Below are 24875 nucleotides of genomic sequence, written 5' to 3'. Positions count from 1 at the left end.
TGGAATTGTATGTCCAGAAAAACATTATCTTCCAAAATGAAGATGAAATAAAAAAAACTTTCAATCAAACAAAAATTGTTCAGATATGTACTAGAATTTTTTAGGGAAAAGGATTCAGAATCTTGGAAATGCAAAAAGGATTAAGAAGCAAAATGTCTTGTGATATTTAAAATATATATAAATATATATGTAGAATATATATTGTCTGTATGTGTAGGAAATTATATAGAGTTAAAATATATAGACTTCAAATATGTATGTAAAAACACACATACATAGCTTGTAAAACATTAAAAATTTTGGCAAGTTGGTAGACACTCTAATCTACTGAGAAGAAATTCAGTAGTAGATCTAGAGGTTGCATTAATTAAGAGAAACTTTAAGGACTGTAAATTTTTTTTCTTTACAAAGCCAATTGCAGGGCAATGAGTGTTACCTTTCATTACAAAGATCAGGTTTTATCAGATCACTCTGGGTTGTCATAACCACAGGGTGGTATAGGTTTTTGTTAGCAGAATATCTGTTTCATAGTTTGCTTCTGTTTTTCATTTTAATTGACTTATTTAGATTTGGTAATCTGTGAGCAAATGTCCAAGTCTCTCTTCAAGGAAAGTATATTGTTTTAAGTCCATTAAGAAGAATAGAGGAGGGCTGGGGTTATGGCTCAGCAGTGGAGCGCTTGCCTGGCACGTGCAAGGCCCTGGGTTCGTTCAATCCTCAGCACCAGGAAAAATAAATAAAATAAAGGTATTGTGTCCAGCTACAACTAAATATATATATATATGTGTGTATGTATATATATGTGTGTGTGTATATATATATACATGTATGTATATATGTATATATGCATATATATTTAAATATATTAAATATATATTTAAAAAGAATAATAGAGGGGCTGGGGATATAACTCAGTTGGTAGAGTGCTTGCCTTGCATGCACAAGGCCCTGGGTTCAATCCCCAGCACCATAAATAAATAAATAAATAAATAAATAAATAAATATAAATTAAAAAAGGAAGAAGAATAGAGTAGGACACATAGATGTGGCTTCCCTGCCTAGGTATAACTTCATAAGATATATTTGTTAACATTCTTTCTCATGCATAAAATTCTGTCTGAAATGAGACAATAATCTATCAAGTAAAGATATTATACTATTTTGCTATTTAGCTATTTTACTTATTATCTAGCTTCCTCTACTAGAATGTACTTTTTTTTGAGAGAGAGAGAGAGAGAGAGAGAATATGAATCTTTTTTTTTTTTTTTTGTAGATGGACACAACACCTTTTTATTTTTATGTGGTGCTAAGAATTGAACCCGGGTCCTGCCCATCCTAGGCGAGCGCTCTACCGCTGAGCCATAATTCCAGCCCCTAGAATGTACTTTCTATGAAGGTAGAGACATTTTTTCTTTTGTTCAAAGCTATATTGGTACCAGCACCTATATTGGTACCAGCATTTACCAGACACTCAACAAGTATGTATTGAATGAATGAATGAACAAATAAGGAATAAAGTCATATTTGTTAAGTAAATCATCTTCATTAAAATAAAAAGATGTTTCTTTACAATCTTATAAATTCATTTTATCTTCATTAAAGTGTTGAAAATCTGCTATTAAAATGTTTGAAAGTAAAGTGATTTTTTTTTTGATGTTTGCAGGACTATCTCAAGCAGGTGCTGGACATTGATCTTCATGCTCAGATCCATTTTGGCAGGGTTTTTATGAAACCAGGGTATGAAAATAATCTTATCTCTTGGGTTGATTGGGATTACTCTAACTGATCAAGTTTTAATTGCTTTCTTTTTACATTTTCTGTTATAAGTTAACTGTGCTAATAAAAGAAATAAGTGCAACTCCTATTTCAAATTAGTATTCATCTTCCTTATGAATCAGTGAATTTGGTATAAACAAAGCAAAGCAGGTTTTCCTTTTTAATTCCCATGACCAGTTTATTCTTCCTCTTTTTCTTTCTCCCCAAACTACTTTATCCTCTTTTTTTTAAACAGTCTAGTATGAAACTTCTCAAATGTACAAAAAAGAAGAAAGTACAATGAACCCCTCCCGTGTACCCATCAACCAGCTTCAGTACCTATCAATGTTTGTCTATAATTGTTTTATTAATCCCCCCTACCCTGCCTCTTTTTTGGAGGGTGGGAGAGGGCCAGTAGACATCGTGTCATTTTGGTGTATATCTCAAATAATAATAACAATAGCATTCTCTTAGATAAACATAATATTTTAATAGCATCTAATATGCTTATCATATTCAGATTCCTCCCAGATGTCAAGAAAAAGAATACCTTTTTAAAATTGTTCCATTTGAATCAGGGTTCAAGTAAGTTCCACTCCTTGTATTTAGTTAAGTCTCTATTAAATTAGAATATTTACTCCTCTTTGACATTTTTCTCCCTTTTGGTTATGCCACTGAATTGTTAGAGAAACTGAATCACTTGTCCTGAGAATGGATTTGGCTAATTATATCCATGGGTTGAGTTTAAAATGTTCCTGTTTTCCCCATATATTCTATAGATTGAAAGTTAGATCTAAAGATTTAATTAGATTTAGATCTAATTTATTTATTCTTCACAAGAATACTTCATAAGTGGGATTTCACATTGTTTCTTGGGAGGAAAAAAAGTAACCACATACCAATATTTTCATATTTCCTAAAATCTAATAATACTCTAAGGAAGAGCAGGTGGAGGGAAGTTCTGTAGTTAATTTTAAGTCTTCAAAGAATGCCAAACATTGGTATTAGTGAAACATGAATAGCCATGTCTTCAAGCGTAGTCTGCCTGCTCAGAGCCCTGCTACTCAATGAACCTTTGATTCCCTCTTCAAAGACTTTGGCATATGGATGAGCATTTCAGCACACCTCTGTGTTGTAAAGTGCAACAGTAATGATGCATTAGTTTAGAATGATATGTTGTCAAATGCCCTAAGAGAATGGAGTAGTGGCTTCCCAGTTGTTTTCAGGGAGCTATGGGATGCATCAATACATTCCCAAAGCCTTTTGAATGTCAAGCCAGCCCTTCTGATATGCCCGATTTATTAGTACCTGGTTTCAATTCTAGGACAGAGATTAGGCTTTACCTCCATGATTTGGTCATTTTATATAAAGTTAAGATTATCACTAAAGTTTTTTCCACAGTTTGATAGAATTTATCATCTTAGCAGTATATTTCTGTATTGAATGTGCCCCAATGTGGCTATTGCTGACAGGGCCATTTTTTGTTCAAACTGTGGGATTTGTATCATTCTTATTAAGGATAATATTTTGTCATAAGCAAATATTGTTATGCTAGGTTTAGACAGTATTCCTTTAGATGGTATTAATTTGATTAGAAGAAAGAACACATCCCAAAAGCATGTTAATTTACTTTCCATTAATCTCAAAAACTGAGTTAATTTTTCCTTTTGTGGCAGGAAGGAAGCTGACATAACTTGCCCCTTACCTCTATAGAATTATCTGCATAATATCTGTTATTTAAAATACAACACCTATGGTGATAATTTTCACACTTTTTTTCAGTTTATTATTTACCACTTGCTTCTTCAGTTCCTAATGTTTATTCTCTCTAAACTCATTACTACTTTGGGACCTCAGTCATTGTATAAATGTTGTTACACTCTGATTTCAAGAGATCAAAACGGGAGAATCACAGCCTTTGGGACAGGAGTGTGTTTTCTCCTTTGCTAGCCAAGCATAAATCTTCTTTTTCCTTTTTCTTACTGGAAAAAAAAAAAAGAGAGAAATCAAAACGAATAATAAGTGTTGAATTCCAATAAAAAAGGTTTCCAGAGTTTAAACAGAAATCTCACAGATTAGCAGTAAGACACTTGGGTTAATAATGCATGATAGCAAAATGTTTCCTTGTAAGTAGAATCTTTTTAAAGTGAGTACCTTTAGAGAAACCACGTTACCTATCATGACCTATCTGCAAGATGCAAAATTTAAGTGGCCTTATAATTAAAATTTACTTTACATACACTAGAAGCAAGAAGTATTTTGCATTCCTTTCTTACTCTTATTATCTGGGTGCTGGTTTGCTATAATAAAGTGATTTAAGTTTAAGTGGGCTTCCTTTAATTAGTCAGAATTTTATACTTATACTTGTCTAGAGGTAAGATGAACTTAAAGGTAATTATTACTAGTAGAAGAAAAGGAAACATAAAAAGCTCAAATACAGTTTAGCTTTGTTCTTTTTAGTGCATTCCAATATAATTATCTTTGTCATTTTAGAGACAAAGATACTCAGAAAAGCATTATTATCAACCAATCTACCAATCACTGATTTTATAGTCATCTATAGTGAACATAGCTGTTATCAAGAATACATCTTGGAAATTATTTTCATCACACAGTAATAATCATTGCTAAGTTGCTTATCCATAAATCTATATGACAATCTAATCTCATTTTTCTAAAGCACAGCAAAGAATCAAGAAGTAAACAACAAAAAAAGTCTCAGAAGATCTAAATTGAGGTCACAAAGTTCATGTATTAACACTTCACAGAACATCCCACAAAGATTTATGAACCATAATGTTAAAACAACCTTGGTTCAACTCTTTTATTTCCCAATTTAGTAGCTCAGTGATTTTTTGACCAAATTGTATAATCTCACTTTTTTCCTCATCTATGAAATGGGATTATACTTGTCACCTCTTGGGATTATTGTGAGACTTATATAGTTGATGTTATACTTAGATATTATTTTAAAATAGTAATTTATATTATCACTATTATCATTCCAACAATGTGACTATTACTCCTTTTCTGACCTTTATTCCTGAAGCCAGCTTTAATGTTTGAAATAACAGTCTGGCATTAAGGGAAGACAGAAAAAAACAACGGTAATAAAACAGAAATGACACTGTGCAGTTATGGTTTCTAGATGAAAATAGCCCGTAGTACCATTGTGAACTACCATGACTGTATTATATTATCTGATAAATAGATTATACTAATGATAGCTATAAATGATCAAAAATGCCAGTATCACCACATTTTTAAAAATTTTTTAATATCTTTATTTATTTATTTTTTAATGTGGTGCTGAGGATCAAACCCTGGGCCTCACACACGCTAGGCAAGCGCTCTACCACTGAGCCACAACCCCAGCCCCACCAGTGTCACCATATTTTTGCAGGAAGTAATAATGAGTAATTCAGTTTTGAATTATCAACCTATAAAAATAAAAATAATTTGTGTGCTTAAAAGGATAAAATTTTACCCATATGGAAATTTCAGCCTTCTCTAGGGATTCTGCATTGATTAGTTTTCAGTAATATAAAGAAGATTATAGCAAAAATTTCACATAAGGATAATTAATTTTTAAAAAATCACTGATATCAACTGCCTACTTCCTCCATGCCACTCACCCCTCATGAACTTCCTATGATAAGAGTTAGAGTCAGAATATTGAGGAATTATAATTTGATAATATTTTTAGTTTATTGTTTTAATTCTGTTCTAGCCATGGTATTTTATTTACTTAGATGTTTCAAAAGCTCCTTTGAGGGCTGGGGTTGTGGCTCAGTGGTAGAGCGCTTGCCTAGCACATGCAAGGCCCTAGGTTCAATCCTCAGCACCACATAAAAATAAATAAATAAATGTATTATGTCCAACTACAACTAAAAAATAAATATTTTAAGGAAAAAACTCCTTTGATAGGAAGGAGGTTTATGTATACTGGTGAGTATAATTTTAAAAGGATAAGAAATGTTCACCTTCAACAATCAGCGGTTAGACATATCAGGCTATATTCTGATAAAAAGAATGATTGTTGTCCAGCAAAAATGGTATAGATATTGTTGACTACAACGGTGGAGAAATAGACACTTTGGTGTTTGAAATATATTTCTATGGACTGTCAAGAAGAAAAGAATGTGAATTTCAGAAAACCAAGAAGTTTGGTTATTTGAAAACAAAAGATGCTAAAAAAATTATTTAAATACTACTGAAATACTTCAGAGTATATAGATTTACAAGTAAGTCAACAGAAAAGTGTTTTTACATGATAAGTGATCTGTATGGGTAGTCACATAACAGAAAAACTGAGCACTTAATTTACTGTCATGTTGTTTAGCAATCACTAACAAGTATAACTCTTTTTTACTCTAGCCTGCCAACAACATTTGCAACTTTGGATATTGATGGTGTAAGAAAAATTATTTTTGCACTACCAGGTAAGAATCATTGAAATTATTCTCTTTTTTTTCTGAAAAAATAACCAAAACGTTTTTGAACTTCTCATTTGACGAGTCCCCAATCAGATCACTCAAAGTGGAATCTAAAAGTCCTAGATTCAAGTCTCAGCTTTACTAACTAAAAATTGCTTACCTTCTCTGAGGCTGTTCATGTATAAATGAAACTAATGTCCACATCACAGGATGGTATGAAAGTCTAACTAGAGAATATCTTCCAAAGCACATTCCAGACCCTAAGATGATAATCAAGTATTAGCTATCACTAAATCTTTTCAAGGCACCTGCCTTTTACAGAACATTTGTCAAAATCAACAGTTGAATCACCTCTCACAACTATAAGCATTTTGCTTAATTCACTTGTGCAAATACTAAATTAAGAAATACAAAGCCAGTGCTGGGGTTATCACTCAGTCATAGAGCACTTGCCTAGCATGCAGGAAAAAAATAAACAAATAAAAATAAAACAGCCTCTGGCCCTTGCCAGATTTGAGGTGGTTTGGAAAGAGGAGGAATGGGAAAGAGAGGAGGGACTACTGATACTGTGACATCTCAGCCAGATCCCTCACATTTTCAGTCTGACAACATTACCATCACCACTCTTACTCCCATGTGAGTAGAACCTCACAAGTTTAGATTGTAGAAAAAGAAAAGTGATTCGGTTACATGCACTTTCAAAATCAGTTTTTTAAGTATTTTTTCACCATATATCTATGGCAAGAAACTCCATAGGGCCTTTAATGTTCCCTTGACTTCTCTGAAAAACCACTAGATAAAAGAAATGGATTCCTCTTCCAAGTTTCATTTTGCCTTGAAGAGACTATTTACTTTGTCTACAGAAGTCTTGACTTAACCTACAGAGCATCAGTGATAGTATAATAATGTTATTTTTGGAAACTTTTTTTAGCATTACTAATAAAAGTGTTGATGATCTGCCAAATAAAATAAATAAACCCTATCTTCAAATTGCTACTTAAATTTTCTCTGCTTAACCAGAATGAACCAAAAGAGGGCAGCAGCAACTCAAATGTTTGGATTCCAGAAACAGCAAAGTTGTTCAGTTTACAAACAAGACTTTCCCCCCCCAAAAAATTTTTTTTTACAGGGCTGGAGATAGAACTCTGGGCCTCATGCATGCTAGGCAAGCACTCTACCACTAAGCTATACATATAGCCCCCCCTGAGGATTTTCAATTTCTAAAGTATATTCTACTTTCCTTGAGGACATATATTTAAAGATCACTAATCTTAACACATTTTAAACAATTTAAAAGTTTTGCATATTTTTAAATATTTTTCTTTAGTTGTAGATGGACACAATGACTTTATTTTATTTATTTATTTTTATGTGGTCCTGAGATCAAACATAGTGCTTCACACGAACCAGGTACACACTCTACCACTGAGCCATAATCCCAGCCCTAAAAGTTTTGCATATTTACTTACTTTTTTAAAAATATTTTTTTAGTTGTTGGACACAATACCTTTATTTTTATGTGTTGCTGAGGATCGAACTCGGTGCCTCACATGTGCAAGGCGCACGCTCTACTCCTGAGCCACAACCCTAGCCCCCTATTTTTTAACTTCTTAAAATTATATAGTAACACATATTCCCTACCAAAAAAAAATAGAAAATACAGATAAGCAAAGAAATGTTATTCATAATTCCCATCCACCCAGAAATAACCATTATTTACAACCTTTTATTCTTTTTCCTTCTAGTTCTTTTTCTTATAAACAGCAATTACTTTCTTAACAGTAATTGTATATAAAGTAGTATTGCGGGAATTTTATAATCATTGGTGTTGTATTTTTGAGGCAATTGGTAAAGTAATGTATTCTCCTTAAAAATCTGCTTTTCTAGCCATGTGTGGTGATGCATACCTATAGTCTTAGCTACTGCTGAGGCTGAGGGGAAGGATTATAGTTTGAGGACAATTTGGGCAAGTTAGCAAGATCCTGTTTCAAATTTAAAAAGGGGTTGGAGATGTAGCTCAGTGGTGGAGTGCTTACGTAGCGTGTATGAAACGTTGGGTTCACCATCCTCTTCCCAGGTTCTGTTCTGTTGGGCAACTCATTTTTTCTTTGATATTAGTATCCCTCATCACTTTCTGCTACTTAAAAATAAGTCCTTTCTTAACCAATTTTTGTAAGTAAAAGATAATTGAAGTTATGATTTTATATAATAATAGGCTAAATTGATGTCATTTTTTAAATTTAAAGACATTTCTAGGTAGAGATGATTACAGGTAAATTTCCTTATGCTTATCTATATTTTTTAATTTTTTGGTACCGGGCTTATGTTACTACAGTAATTTTTCATATTTAAGTCATATTTACAAAACACTGTTACTATAGTAATTTTAAAATCTTAAAGGTTTATTTTAACTGCTTTAAAATTTACCAAGATTAAGGGGCTGCCGCTCAATAGTAGAGCATATGCTTCACATACACAAAGTCTTGGGTTCAATCCCCAGCACAAAAAAAAAAAAAAAAAAAAAAAGAATTATCAAGATTAGTAAGTAGTAATGGCTTTCAATTCATGGCTTTCAGGAAAGTAGAAATAAGTAGTGTCAAAGAGCTTCTGGGTATCAGAATTCATTTTACTGGAAGACCCAAATGTTTATACCTTCCATGACATTTGGTTGACTATATCTTTATTTGGTCATCCTGTTGGGTTCCAAGTGTTTCAGAAGAGGAAGACTAGTGGTTAGTCACTTGTCATATTCAGTGATGACTAAAGATATAATAAGATGTCATTATTTGGCGAAATTTTATGGTAGGTGCTATAAATAACTGTTTGGTTGACTTTCAGGGAATCCTGTATCAGCCGTGGTCACCTGTAACCTCTTTGTTGTGCCTGCACTGAGAAAGATGCAAGGCATCTTGGATCCTCGGCCAACCATCATCAAAGCCAGGGTAATGTCTTCTAATGATCAGAAACCAACATGGAAGTCTGATGACCAGTTAAGAATAGGGTTTTCTAACTGCTCAGAATAAGCATCTAGGATTTTATAGTAATCTTGTAGGCCAATGTAATATTCACCCCTTCAAGTTAGAAAATAGAGAAGAAAGGGTTGCATTTATTACCCTCCTACATGGCTTCTGAAGTGAATTATTTTCTTCAGCTAGACATCCATAAAGGAGTCCAGAGAGAAAGACTTAAAACTTTTGAGTGGATACTTAAGAACAAGACAAGCAATACAATGCAGCTAACACAGCCCTAACACTAGACCTGTATGGAATGAGAGATAAGAATTCTTTTTCTATTATAAACCACAGAGAATGGCAGTTAATCTACTTTTTCAGTGATGTCATTGATAAATTTCAAACAGTTCAGAAAAAAAAAATCAAAGAGGGGCTGGGGTTGTAGCTCAGTGGTAGAGCATTGTCTAGCATATGTGAGGCACTGGGTTCAATCCTCAGCACCATATAAAAATAAATAAATAGGCCAGGCACAGTGATGCACTCTTGTGATCCCAGCAATTTGGGAGGCTGAGGCAGAAGGATTGTGAGTTCAGAACTAGCCTCAGCAAAAGGGAAGCACTAAGCAACTCAGTGAGACGCTGTCTTTAAATAAAATATGAAATAGGGCTGGTGATGTGGCTCAGTGGTCGAGTGCCCCTGAGTTCAATACCTGGTGATCTGTAAATAAATAAATAAGTAGGTATTTTGTCCAGCAAAATCTAAAAATGTCTTTAAATTTTTTAAAAAAATAAAAAACAATCATAAAACTAAAAAGAGATCCTGGTGCTTCAAGAGGAAAAGGTGATGATATTGTTTAGAAAAGGACTATTAAGACTGAGGAAGTATAGTAAGAGTTACTTGGAAATTAGAGTCTTTCTCCAGCAACACCACTCAATTTAACTTACTACTCAACTAATTGTACACTTTCTATATTACTGATGAACAACTTTCTTGGCAATTTAAACTATAGTTCCAAAACATTACTTTTCAAGAGTTCTGAAATAACTGGGTATGGTGGTGCACACCAATGTGCTGTAATCCCAGAAACTTGGGAGGCTGAGCTAGGAGGATTGAAAGTTCAAGGCCAGCCTCAGCAACTTAAGAGACCCTAAAGCAACTCAGCAAGACCCTGTTTCAAAATTAACATTTGATTTAAAAAGGGTTAGGGATGTGACTCAGTGGTAAATTGCCCCTGGGTTAAATGTCCAGTACCAAAAAAAAAAATCTGAAATAACTTCAGATATGACAGAGTGTTATGATTAGCTTAAAGAACATAAAGCATATAAGAGGAAGAGGAAATAAAATATTACTCTAATAATACATAGGACAAAACACTAAGAAAATTTAGGCTTTAGATATTCTTATAATTGACTTTCTAAATACTGAGATTTTGTGGACAGATAGATAGAAAAAATCTCTTTTCCTTAAAATTTCATTAAAGAATCAGCTGGATTTTTTTATAGTCATGTGAAGTATTGGTCTTATTTGACATTAAACAGCAGAAGAAAAAAAGCCATCATTGAACAAAACGTATTCCAATCAAGTCAAAAAGTCAGAGTCCTAAAGCTTAGATTTAGACATCCAAACTGGTAATAATGAATTCACTATTTTCATATTTGCAACACTAAGAAAATAAGAAAAATCTATATTGATATAAGAAAGAGAGAAAAGCAGCTTAAGATGACTTCTCTTTGACTCTGCAAAACTCTTTTGAATCCTTTCATTTATTTCTTATTTTAACCTCCACCATCTCCTCCTTAAAGCCTACATATGGCAGCCATTCATTCTGACAGTAATGATGAGTTTGTGTTCTATAATCAAACTGATGCTTGATATATTGTTCACATGCTGCACATTTCCTGTCAATTCACGGAACTGAGAACTGGTCCAAGAATTAGATGCCTTTCTTCCATGGAACTGCCAGCATGGTCATCAGTACACTTGGCTATTTGTCCTTTTTGTTTGTAACAAAAAATAACCCCCCACATCTTCACTGACATGACTGCCACTTTAGTGCAAAATTCTATTCACTTCCTTGAAGCATAATAAATCACTATCTCTCTTTTCCAATGCAAGATACAACTTAGAGTCAGGCGCTGTGGTGAAACACCTATAATCCCAGTGGCACAAGAGGCTGAGGCAGGAGGATCATAAATTCAAAGCCAGCCTCAGCAACTTAGGGAGGCCCTTAGAAACTGAGCAAGACTCTGTCTCTATAAATAAAGTATAAAAAGGGGCTGGGGATGTTGCTCAATGGTTAAGCACCTCTGGGTTCAATCCCTGGTACAAAAAAAAAGATACAGTTTACAGACACTACATAAATATTGCTCTCCAAAATAGATGCCACAGTCATTTATTGCTTTGTCTCGCTGCCTTGGGGAAGTGGGATAGATGTTAACGCTGGTTTTGCTCATACTCTGCTAGACTCTGTTATCACCATCCTATGAGTAGGGCAATGTTGCAAGTTATAGTTCAGATTTGAGGTGTCCCCCCAAAGCTCCTGTGTTAATGAGGGAATGTTCAGATGTAAATGATTAGATTACAAGAGCTGTAACCTAATCAGTGAATTTTTCCATTTAATGGATTAATATTTTGAATTAACTAATTGGGTAGTAACTGTAGGCAGGTGGATATGGCTAAAGGAAGCAGGTCACTGGGGGCATGCCTTTGAGGCTTATATTTTGTCTCTTGGGCCTTGCTTGGTCTCTGCTTTTCTCTGCCAGGCCTTTTATGATGGTGTCTTGCTTCACCTCATGCCCAGAGCAATGGAGCCTGCTGGCCATAGTCACAGCAACAAAAAGCTGACTAACTCACTGCATTATTTTCAAAATGTCAGCACAGGAAAAGTCATCCTTTTATATCAAAGCATTAAGAAGAGCAACAGTTTAAAATAAATATTCCCCTTATGGTTGGGAATTGAAATACTTCTGATTTTCACTCCATTGTAAGAAAGAGAATCCTAGAAATTTATCAAATAGAATTATTGACCCAATCCTTCAACACAAGGACATCCTATCATGAGTTTCTTTAATATCCCATCAAAGTACCCTATACTGCCCTTGTTCTCAACTTTTCCCCCACTAAAAATGTACCTGAGGTAGCTTCCATTAGTATTAACAACTCACCTCAGGTAGTGATTGAGAAATAAAAAGGGGGAAAATACCTTCATCTCCCATGGGGCTGGTCAGTCCGGGGAGAGTATGAGTATGTTGGATATCCACCAGACTTCTGATGTGTCCACCTTTTCATTTCATAGAGCGTTGCTGAACTGCACACTATAAGAACTTGATGGTTGCTCCTGAGTGGTGTTATAAGCAGTGAAATACAGAGCATTTCAACAAATGTTCCTATTTTTTGAAAACTGCTGAGGTATTTGCATTTGTAGAGGGAAATATGGTTGTTTATTGTGGTAAGATCAATGATTGATCATTAAAAGATATTATGAAATGCCTGTTACATGAGAATATATTGGCCTATAGATTTAAAAAAATAAATATTTAAAACAACAGAACTGCACATTACTTAGAAGCAATGTACTTTGACTTTAACTTATTAGGAAATGAGAACTATAACTATACTACAGAAACTTTGGAAATAGGAACTTGAAACTGATCCGTACCAGCAAATGCAAGGATTTTGAAGCTTCTTGACAAGTTTTAGATACATGATTTACAGGGAAAATATGCTCAAAGCCCTCTCTGGTAAACTAATGGAAATAGTACCTCATAACTTATATAGCACTCATCAAAAAACTTAGTGTGATAAAGCTCATTTAACCATTCTTTGGAAGCTTCAACCAAACCCCAGCTAAGGTGAGGACTCCGGCAACACCCAGTGTCACCGTTTGTCATCCTGGGCCTCTATCTCAAATAGAATCCACTTTAGACACCTATTTTCTCACAAACTCTCTCCTCCACACTGTGCAGCTCTTAGTGCCAACTGTTCCCCTGAATCCCCTGGTACATTCAGCTCCCCATTGTTACCATCAAACCTTCCAGACATCATTCTCCACACACTTTCAGATCTGGAAATTGCTTACATCTTCCTCTCTACCTTGTCTCCAACCATTAGATGCTTTACCTCCATTATACCTTTATTTCTGCTTCAGCAACTCACATGCTCACCCTTTTCATATTCTGAATGGCTCCATCTCAAAAATTGACAGTTTTGGTAGACCATTTAGGAATAATAGCAAATTACTTAGTAGTAGATGGAAAATCTAGCATAAATATTCACTCCTACAATTCTTCCCCTTTTCCCTCAGTCTGTAAACCCCTCTGGCTCACAGCTTTCTTTATCCAGCCCAAATCCTGGGATGTGTGATACAACACCCCACACAACATTTTCTAAAACACTCAACCTTTTTTTTTTTTTTTTGTCTCTTCTTCTTTCTATAACTCACTCTAAGAATTCACAAACTTGGTTCACTTCTCTCCTCTTTTATTTATTTATTTATTCTAATCAGTTACACATGACAGCAGAATGTTCTTCAATTCATTGTACACAAATGGAGCACCGTTTTTCACTTCTCTGATTGTATACAAAGTAGTGTCACATGATTTGTGCAATCATACATGTACCTAGGGTAATGATGTCCATCTCATTCCACCATCTTTCCTATCCCCATGTCTCCTCCCCTGCACTCCCCACCTTTGGCCAATCCAGAGTTCCTCCATTCATCCCATACCCTCCCCACATTATGGATTAGCTTCCACTTATCAGAGAAAACATTCAGCCTTTGGATTTTGGGGATTGGCTTACTTGGCTTAGCATGATATTCTCTAACTCCATCCATTTACCTGCAAGTGCCATAATTTCATTCTTCTTTAAGGCTGAGTAATATTCCATTGTGTATATATACCACATTTTATTTATCCATTCATCTGTTGACAAACAGCTAGGTTGGTTCCATAGCTTGGCTATTAATAATTGAGCTGCTATAAAGATTAATGTGGGGTAAAAATTTGCTCTCATTATGTAGGCTCTCTATTTACCTCACTGACTATTTCTTTTGCTGAGAAGAAACTTCTTAGTTTGAGTCCATCTCATTTATTGATTCTTGATTTTAATTCTTCAGCCAAAGGACTCTTATTAAGGAACTTGGGGCCTAATCGCACAAGATGGAGATTAAGACCTACTTTTTCTTCTATTAGACTCAAGGTCTCTGGTTTTATTCCTAGGTCCTTGATCCATTTTGAGTTGAGTTTTGTGCATGGTGAGAGATAGGGTTTTAATTTCATTTTGTTACATATGGATTTCCAGTTTTCCCAGCACCATTTGTTGAAGAGGCTATCTTTTCTCCAATGCATGTTCTTAGCACCTTGGTCTAATATAAGATAATTGCACTTTTGTGGGTTAGTCTCTGTGTCCTCTGTTCTGTACCATTGGTCTACCAGTCTGTTTTGGTGCCAGTACCATGCTGTTTTTGTTACTATTGCTCTGTAGTATAGTTTAAGGTCTGGTATAGTGATGCCACCTGCTTCACTCTTCCTGCTAAGGATTGCTTTAGCTATTCTGGGTCTCTTATTTTTCCAGAATAGCTAAAGCTATCCTTAGCAGGAATTAATTTCATGATTGCTTTTTCTATTTCTATGAGGAATGTCATTGAGATTCTGATCAGAATTGCATTAAATCCATATAGTGCTTTTTGGTAGTGTGATCATTTTGGGAATATTAATTTTACCTATCCCAATAGGCCCTAATCTCCTTCATGTGGGATTAGGTCCCAACTTACTTAATAAGACTCCTTTGGCACAAGAATTACAATCAAGAATCAATAAATGGGATGGACTCAAACTAAAAATTTTCTTCTCAGCAAAAGAAATAATCTGTGAGGTGAATAGAGAGCCTACATCTTGGGAGCAAATCTTTTTTTTTTAAGAGAGAGAGAGAGAAATTTTAATATTTATTTTTTAGTTTTTGGTGGACACAACATCTTTGTTTATATGTGGTGTTGAGGATCGAACCCGAGCCGCACACATGCCAGGCGAGCGCACTACTGCTTGAGCCACATCCCCAGCCTGGGAGCAAATCTTTACCCCTCTCACATCCGATAGAGCACTATTCTCTATGGTATATAAAGAATTAAAAAGCTAGGCACCAAAAAGACAAATAACCCAATCAATAAATGGGCTAAGCAACTTAACAGACACTTCTAAGAAGAGGATACAATCAATCAACAAATATATGAAAAAATGTTCATCATCACTAGCAATTAGAGAAATGCAAATCAAAACTAAGATATCATCTCACTACAATCAGAATGGCAGCTATTATGAATACAAAGAACAATAAGTGTTGGCGAGGATGTGGGGGAAAAGGTACATTCACATGCTGCTGGTGGGACCACAAATTGGTGCAGCCAATCTGGAAAGCAGTATAGAGATTTCTTGGAAAATTGGGAAGGGAACCACTATTTGACCCAGCTATCCTTCTCCTCGGTCTATACCTAAAAGATTTTAAAACCACATACTACAGGGACACAGCCACATCAATGTTTATAGTAGCACAATTCACAATAGCTAAACTGTGGAACCAACCTAGATGCACTTCAATGGATGAATGAATTTAAAAAAATGTGGCCTATATAAACAATGGAATATTACTCAGCAATAAAAGAGAATAAAATCATGCATTTGCAGGTAAATAAATGGAGTTAGAGAAGCTAATGTTAAGTTAGCCAATCCTAAAAACCCAATGCCAAATCTTTTCTCTAATATAAGGAGGCTGATTCATAGTGAGATAGGGAGGTAGAACATGGGAGGAATAGAGGACCTCTAGATAGGGCAGAGGGGTGGGAGGGAAAGAGATGGGACATGGGGTTAGGAATGATGGAGGAATGTGATGGACATTATTATCCAAAGTACATGTATGAAGACATGAATTGGTGTGAATATGCTTTGTATACAACCAGAGATATGTAAAATTGTGCTCTATATGTGTAGTAAGAATTGTAATGCATTCTGTTGTCATATATAAATAAAAAATAATTTTAAAAAAGATTAATGCGACTGCATCCTGTAGTATGCTGATTTTAAGTCCTTTTGGTATATATGGAGGAATGTGATAACTGGGTAAAATGGTGGTTTCCAAGTTTTCTAAGGAATCTCCATACTGCTTTCCAGATTGGCTACACCAGTTTGCAGTCCCAGCAGTAGTGTATGAGTGTGCCTTTTCCCCCACATCCTCACCAACAGATATTATTGTTTGTATTCTTGATAACTGACATTCTGACTGGCAATTGTCTCTTCTTTGCTCTTCATTTTTATTTCCAGGGCACTAAACACTAAAAAGAGTATACAGCTCTTTGAATTACCACTTCCAACTTATAGTTTAGCAGCAGAAGTAAAGTTCACCTTACCTGTTCTTTTATACATATGGATCAACTTCTTTCATTCCCTACTGCAGTCTTTGAAATCTTCACCATTCTCTTCAAGCCTCTCTCCCATCCACACACACCCTGAATTTCATAGCCAAATAATCCTGGGTTTGAATGATAGCTTAGCATTAACTAATATTAAAACTTTGGACATATTTAATGATTTCTAATCTTAATTGCTCTTAAATCCTTTTTATGTCTAATTCAAATTAAAATCTATCTCCAATTAAAATCTATCAGTGCTTGCCATGATACCAGGGTCAAATCCGTACTCCTCAAAAGGGCATAGGACCTTCATCTGAAGGCCCCAGTTTTCTTCTCAAGTTTCATCTTCTTCTCGTCCTCACTCTGACCATAACAAGGTATTTGCAGCTTCTAGAAAGAACATTAGGTTCCCTCCTGTATGTGTGATTCTTCTCTTTCCCAGTAAGTTCTCTCTTGACCACCATCATTCCTTTCTTAGCTTGGTGAATTCCTTACTCTCAAGACTCAGTCATCACATCCCCTGTAAAGCTTTTCTTAAAGTCACTTTGAGGTCACTTTTCTATAAGATGAGCAGGACAAAGAGGAAAAACAGAATATTCTCCCTTTTGTTAATTAAGAAATTTTATTTTTAGAGCACTTTAGGTTCATAGCAGGATTGAGTGAAAAAAATAAAAAGGTTTGCCCACTAACAACATCTGGCACAAGAATGGTTCATTTTTGTTAGAATTGACAAATCTGCATTGACATACTGTGATCATCCAGAGTCCATACTTTACATTTACGTTTATTCTTGGTGTTGTATATTCTATAGGTTTTGATAAATGTATAATGACATGTAATCTATCATTATGGTATCATACAGAATAGTTTCTCTGTCCTAAAGGTCCTATGTGCTCTGCCTACTTGTCCTTCCTTTTCTCAACCCCTGTCAATCATTGATCTTTTTTTTTCAATAACTTTGCCTTTTCCAGAATAACATATAGCTGGAATCATGCAATATGTCATCTTTTAGGATTAACTTGACTTATTAATGTGCATTTAAGTTTCCTCCATGTCTTTTCATGGAGTAGTAGCTTATTTCTTCTTAGTACTGAACAATATCATTATTTGGATGTACACAGTTTATCCATTAACCTACTGAAGGACACCTTGGTTACTTCCAAGCTTTGGCAATTTTGAATGAAGCCTCCATGTGTAGACTTTTGTGTAGACGTAAGTTTTTCACATCATTTTAGTAGATACCAATGAATATGGTTATTGGATTTATGCAAAAGTATTACCAGTCTTCCAAAGTGGCTATACCATTTTACATTTCCATGAGCAGTGAATGAGAGTCCCTGTTGCTTCACATCCTTGTGAGGATTTGATAAGTGTTTTAGATTTTGGCCATTATGATAGGTGTATGTTCATATAGTTCATGCATTGTTGTTGTTTTTAATGTGTAATTTCATAATGACATTAAGTTGAACATCTTTTCATATCCTTACTTCCCATCTATAGATCTTCTTTGGTGAGGTGTCTACTCATGTCTTTTGTCCATTTTTGAAATTGTATTATTCATTTTCTTATAATTGTGTTTCAATGGTTCTTTGTATATTTTGAATAATTATCTTTTATCAGATGTTAGCTTATGTTAAAATTTTTCTCTCAGTCTATGGCTAGTCTTCTCATTTCCTAGATTTTTTTAAACTAATTCTTTCCCTTAGACATTTGCATGTAGACCACACCATATAATACTACTTATAGCAAATAATATTATTTTTTCTTTTAAATAATTATTGTGTACCAGGCACATATTTTAAAAAAACCAAAACCACTCTTGGTCCACATCCTTCTGCCCACTTATTGGGGGCATTGTGGAGGTGAAGGGTACTGAACCCAGAGACACTTTACCACTAAACTACATCCCAGGCTTTTTTTTTTTTTTTTTTTTTTTTTTTTTTTTTTTTTTTTAAGACAGTGGCTCACCAAGTTCCTTAGGGCCTCATTAAGTTGCTGAGACTGGCCTCAAACTTTCAGTCCTCCTACCTTCCTGAGCCTCTGGAATTACAGGCATGCACCATTACATCCAGCCTTTTGCCCACTTTTTAATGAATAAAGGAAGTCATTGGAAAAGGAATATCAACCATTTTCACCAGTCCTCATGGGTATTAGGCTAGTGTTCTACCACTGCTATACACCCCAGCCTTCAAAGGCCTATTTTATTCACTAGTGTTTCAGCAAGGCTTTCATTTCTTCCCCCAATAATAGCACTATATGGTTCATAGTGATATTGTGGGAATGAGCACCAAAGAATGTGTCTATGTTTACAAAGTGTTCATCATTCTTTAAAGCACTGAAACTCAGTAAAAAGTGCTTTCTTAAACTAAGCAGTGTAATAGACCAGAACAGTGTTAATACAAAAAAAGAAAAAAATTGGTTAATAAACTTCTGCATTTCAATGAAGTACCCCCCCCAAAAAAAAAACCCCAATCAGTTTCATTTCTGACTACAAAAGGAATAACAGTTTTGTTTTTGAGTGTTTTCAGTACTGGGGATTGAACTCAGGGACATTCTAGTACTGAACCACATCCCCAGCCCTTTTTTGTTTTTATTTTGAGACAGGGTCCCCCAGAGTTGACCAAGATGGCCTCAAACTTATAATCCTCCAGTTTCAGCCTCCTGAGCAGCTGAGTTTATAGACTCATGCCATCATGCCCAGCTAGAAACAGCTGTTTGTAAAGAGTCTATGAAAAATAATTTTTTCATTCACTTCAATTTGATATATTTGACTTTTGTTTCTTAAATTTACATAAATATCTTCCTCTAAAAATAAATTTTAAGAGTTAGATTAAGACTGAAAAATAATATATATACTGTGATTCTTCTCCTTCCTAGTAAGTTCTCTCTAACCACCATAATTCCTTTATTGGTGAATTCCGAGCTTGGTGAATTCCTTACTCTCAAGATTCAGTCATCACATATATTACTGAAAAATAATATAACTGTTTCCAAATTCAGTTATTTAAAAAATAGGATCATAATGCTTGAAGACAGTTTAGCCATTTGTAATACAATTGCATTTTGAAGATAAATAAACAGGTATAGAAAGGCAAAATAGCCTGCTAACGCAGAAGACTGGTTAGCAGTAGAGCTCAAAGAACCTATATGTCTGTTATCATCCTAGTCCAGTGTCCATCCACAGTATCACCATGAACCAAATAATGCTATTACTAGTTTGGGGGAAAAAAAAACCTTTCTGAAACACTAGCAAATAAAATAGCTATGTGAAGGCCAGAGATGTAGTGCACTGGTAGAGTACTTGCCTAGTATCAATGAGGCCTGGAGTTTGATAACCACCACTACCAAAAAAAAAAAAGATCCACATGAGTAGCTCTTGTAGTTTAGTACTAGGGAACACACAGATTGAGAGAAGCATAAAATGACTTAGGAATAATGACAGTTTACCCTATGAGTAAATATAAATGCAAATAATCAAGTCAAAGAGTGAGAAAAGGGAAAGCACCTATCCCTTTTATGTTGAAAATAGTTATATATTTCAACTTTGGGATTGGGGTAGCTAAAGAGTACCTAGTGCATATTAGGTCCTCAGTAAATATTTACTGAATAGTTGGATAGATGGAAGGATAGATGGATGGATGAATGGATACTGAATTTGTTTATTTAGGTCTACCTCCTTTATTGTCACTATAACTACTTCTGTTTACCAATTCATAGGAAGGAGTTTCTGTCCTCACAACCCATAAAAACAGACTGCAGAATTAGACTTTATCTTTTTCATCTCTCCTTCTCACTACTATAAAACTAGTTTCTTAGTGTTTTCTTTCCATCAGAGCAACTAAACCCCTAAACTGACTGCCCATACTGAAAACATGAAGTGGAAGTGATAAAAATAGCAGAATGCCAAGGATATCTTCCATGTCAATTGTATTTTCAGTATGACCTCCATTACCCTATAGTTTTGAGAAATTATGAGGTAACCAAGTTTGCTTTCTTTTTCTCTTTATTCTGTAGTTATCATGTGATGTAAAACTAGATCCTCGCCCAGAATATCATCGTTGTATATTGACTTGGCATCACCAAGAACCACTGCCTTGGGCACAGAGTACAGGTTAGTCATTCAGATCTGCAGGTACCCTTGTATACTCATTCTGTTAAAACACAAATTTATATAAAATCTTCATTGGTTATACCTAATTTTAAAATTATTATGCACTTTTTTTCTTTTTGAAAGGTTAGATGAGCTAAATCATTCCTAAACAGAATAACAGGACAAGAAGAATTAATAAAAATGTAGTTATTTCACTGAGCCATATTTTCTGAATACTTGAAATATAAATCTAGAATTACAGAAGATTTTGTTCTGTTTGTTCAAGCAATATTCTAAGCATAATTTTGGTTGTAGGAAAAGGAGGGCACCCTGAAGTGTGAGATGAAAACCTAACTTATAATATGATCTTTGTAGACTATACTATTTTCTAAATATTATTGGTAAATTTTAAGGTAGAGAGATCAATGCTGATAATTCAGAGTTTTATAGTTACCTGCACTAGGCTTTCAACATTTGTCACCAGCTTCTCTAGGCATACTTTGCCTAAATTTGATGCAACTCCACAAAAATTGTATTACCCTTTAAACAAAGGACCTATGAAGTGCCAACATCAGCAAAACACATGGGCTTTGCTGTCAGAGAAAGTTGCTTTCTAATTGGTCAGTTAGCATGACCTAAACTGTTACCTAAGGCTCTTAAATTTGTGAAAGTCAAATAAGATAGTTAAGTAAAATGCCTAGTACCTAGTCTGACATTTAGTAAAGAAATGGTAGCTGCTACTGTTATTATCCTTATTGTTTTGGTAGGTTTTAAAAGCCTGTATTTGGGCTGGGGTTGTGGCTCAGGGATAGAGCGCCTGCCTAGCATGCATGAGGCACTGGATTCGATCCGCAGCATCACATAAAAATAAATAAATAAAATAAAGGTATTGTGTCCATCTGCAAAATATAAATAAATAAATAAATAAATGTGTGTATATATATGTGTGTGTGTGTGTGTGTGTGTGTGTGTGTGTATGTATATATATGCCTTTATTTTAAATATAACATTTTGATCTGAATTGGGAAAAATCTGTGGCATTTTGCATAATGCTATAAAATCCTCATTTTTATTCTTTTAAATAGAAATATCTAATGTCTACTTTTGAAGTTCTAGAGATAAGGTATAGGTTATAGGCCAACTGAAAAGTACTAGGAAGATTAATCATCTCTTTCCCTCTTGTGGCCCTGCATTTTAGTTTGTCATTTTTAAAGACAAAAAATGTCTGCAAGGGCTTCAAGTATATACACTGTGATGCCTATGTTGCTGTAATGAGAGTATTTCATTCCAGGTAATCAGATGAGCAGCCGTCTGATGAGCATGCGCAGTGCCAATGGATTGTTGATGCTACCTCCAAAGACAGAACAGTATGTGGAGCTCCACAAGGGCGAGGTGGTGGATGTCATGGTCATTGGACGGCTATGATGATCACCAGCAGGAGAAAGCTTTGATGCATGTCCACATATCATTGACTGTATCCTGTAATATGCATCGGCACAGCTAGTTTTCTGATTTGGATAAAAGTTGATCTGTATAGTCAACATCTTGAACTATATTTCAAATGAATTTAAATACCTTTTAAAAGAAAAAAAAAACACCTAAGAATAAATCTTAACAGACAACTCTATTCTGATTATATCAAAGCAAATTTTTTCCTTTCTTGCAAATTGCTTTGTGTGTTCAATGCTAGGTCTGATAGCGATAGCTTTTAGTAGACAGCGGTAGGTGCCTGCAGAACTTGTGTTTTTCTCATCTTTAAAATACAACTACTTATGCTCTTAAATCAAGGCTGTCTGCTTATTTATACTAGCTTAGACAACACTTGGATTTCCCTTCTTAGTATGCTTCATAACTGCTTTACAGAGAGCTTTTGCTTGTTCTTTATCATGTATCTCGTGTTTATGTGCACTGTGCCAAAAGAAGAGTAACTGGGTGGAGGCCCTGCCCTGCCTCAAGAACCATCCTCTGCAGAGCATCGGGGAAGATTCTTACCCTAGTAGCCTCGTGGCACAGTACTCTTGGGCAGTAACTGGATACCTTTTATTTGAACAAACAAACTGAGGGAGAAAATGCTTCCTTAAGTGCTGACAGCCTTTTTAACCAATACATTTAAAATTGTACAGAACAACAACAACAAAAAAATCAAAGACTGATCTTGTACAGATATTAGTGTTACCAGCATTCACGTGGAAATCAAGAGCAAAGACAAAATAATGTTAAACAACTCTGTACCATAACATTTTCTGTAATGATACTAAAACTTAATGAATAAAAAAAATCCTTGATCATTATTTAAAAATTCATTGTGTTGACCTTTTTGTTAAAAAAAGAAGATTGATTGACATGCTATTCTGTTGGGGTTCTGCCTGTATAAAAGGAACAGTTAAGATGGCCTACCAAGGCTCAGTGGCATGAGGGAAATTTAGAATGTGGATAATGAAACTCTGTATCTTACTACAGTGTTTGGAAAAAATACCATCGTGATCTATAGCATTGTGAAAATATAGATTAGAAAATAAAAGAACCTCCCATTAGTGTGGCCTTGCTGGTTATAGTTGGAGAATAGTATCTAAGCACTATAGAGGAAAGATACGAAATCTTACTTTAAATGCCATAAAAGCAAATTTCAAATAGCTACTGTTCTTTGAAATGAAGGGAAATAATTAAGGAATAAACTAGAAAATTTCAGATAAGTACATGGAAATTTTTTTAATGAAGTAAGAAGTAGGGAAAATCTGTGTTGACCATAAAAAGTATAACAAATAAAATAGACTGTATCCATAATGATTCCTTTAATAAAAACTTAGGGGTGGGGCTGGGGATGTGGCTCAAGCGGCAGCGCACTCGCCTGGCATGCGTGTGGCCCGGGTTCGATCCTCAGCACCACATACAAACAAAGATGTTGTGTCCGCCGAAAACTAAAAAATAAATATTAAAAAATTCTCTAAAAAAAAAAAAAAAAAAAAACTTAGGGGTACTTTTCAAATGATGGTAACAGGGAGATGTATATGTTGTAGAGTAGGCATAGTAAAGCAAACTATAAAGGCTGGCAAATGACTATAAAGGTGCCAGATGACAGTGACAAAGGCAAGTTGTAGACGACAATATTGGACACTAATACTCAATAATTCCAGAGTGGAAAACATATTTTTCTAAGTTTTCTTTCTTTTTTACTTTTTCTTTTTGTGCTAGGGATCAAACGAGGGTGTCTAACTCATAAGCCTCCACTGAGCTACCCCTCCAGCCCCTTAAATTTTCTCTTGTATGTACAATTGAGGAAAGATTAGGTAATAGAAGTCAAATGAAAGCACATGCAGAGTTCTTTACTTACATTCATTTACAAAATGTTTGTTAAGAATTTACTATGTGCTGGGTATAAAGTACGCTAAGCTACTATTTATAGAAATGAATAGGACAGAATAGCTAATATTGCACTCCATCAGGGGAGATAACAAAAACATGTGCAAGTAACAATAATGTTGTATATATTTAATATTTGATAATATATGATAGAGTGTGTAGAAAGTGGTAGTTGCTATAGCAGACTAAAAAGGATTGGAGGGGTTCAAATGATAACTTCTATAGGGTAAAATTTCAAGGTGTAAAATGACATTACAGTGGGTCTTGAAGGAAGGGTAGAATTTTATAAATGATGGTATAGGAAGAAGAATATTCTAAAAACAGAATTAAGGACCTTAATAATTATTGTTTTATGATAAAAGTTAAATGCCACAAAGGCAAAGATTTTTGTTATTTTGTTCATCGATCTCCCAAATCCTTAGAAAAGTTCCTGGCATATGTAAATATATGTAAATACATTATATGGAGCTTACTATATGCCAGACACCATTGTAAGCACTTATTTCACAATACCCTGTAGTTCTTATTCCCATATTACAGATGAGAAAACCAAGGCACCAAAAGATAAGAAACTTGACCATGGTTACATGGCTAGCTTTGGAGAGGACCAAGGATTCAAATTTAGCACTCTGGCTCCAGAGTCCATACTCTTGAACACTGGGCTATAAAAACAGAAAGTTGATATATTTTAAGGCTGAAAAGGTACATAGTTAAGGCCCAAACTATAAAGTTCTTAAATATCAAGTTAAGGAGTCCAGATTTATTCTAGATATGATAAAACTGTTAGAGATTCTTGATCAGGGAAGTGTTATGATCAGAGCTATCCTTTTAGGGGAAAGTCTTTGGCAGAATCTAGTAAGACAGATTAGGGTAGGGAGAAA

The 24875-nt window shown here is 34.7% G+C and overlaps 1 protein-coding gene across 5 annotated transcripts in view; it reads left to right on the top strand.

Moving 5' to 3' along the window:
* Positions 1–22933, top strand: part of Gphn (gephyrin) — a 598126-nt gene extending 575193 nt beyond the window's left edge. For all 5 annotated transcript variants that reach the window (XM_076850343.2, XM_076850346.1, XM_076850344.1 and 2 more), the window contains 5 exons: positions 1664–1737; positions 6133–6197; positions 9030–9133; positions 20559–20655; positions 21926–22933. In XM_076850343.2, the coding sequence (XP_076706458.1) occupies positions 1664–1737; positions 6133–6197; positions 9030–9133; positions 20559–20655; positions 21926–22059 (474 nt within the window). In that variant the 3' untranslated portion in view covers positions 22060–22933. The remainder of the gene's footprint in view (positions 1–1663; positions 1738–6132; positions 6198–9029; positions 9134–20558; positions 20656–21925) is intronic.
* Positions 22934–24875: the final 1942 nt, after the last annotated feature.

This window comes from Callospermophilus lateralis, chromosome 3 (assembly GCF_048772815.1).
Source record: "Callospermophilus lateralis isolate mCalLat2 chromosome 3, mCalLat2.hap1, whole genome shotgun sequence".
In the NCBI taxonomy this organism is placed as follows: domain Eukaryota; kingdom Metazoa; phylum Chordata; class Mammalia; order Rodentia; family Sciuridae; genus Callospermophilus; species Callospermophilus lateralis.
Note: the sequence above shows the minus strand (reverse complement) of the source record. Positions and strands in the feature narration are given on the sequence as shown.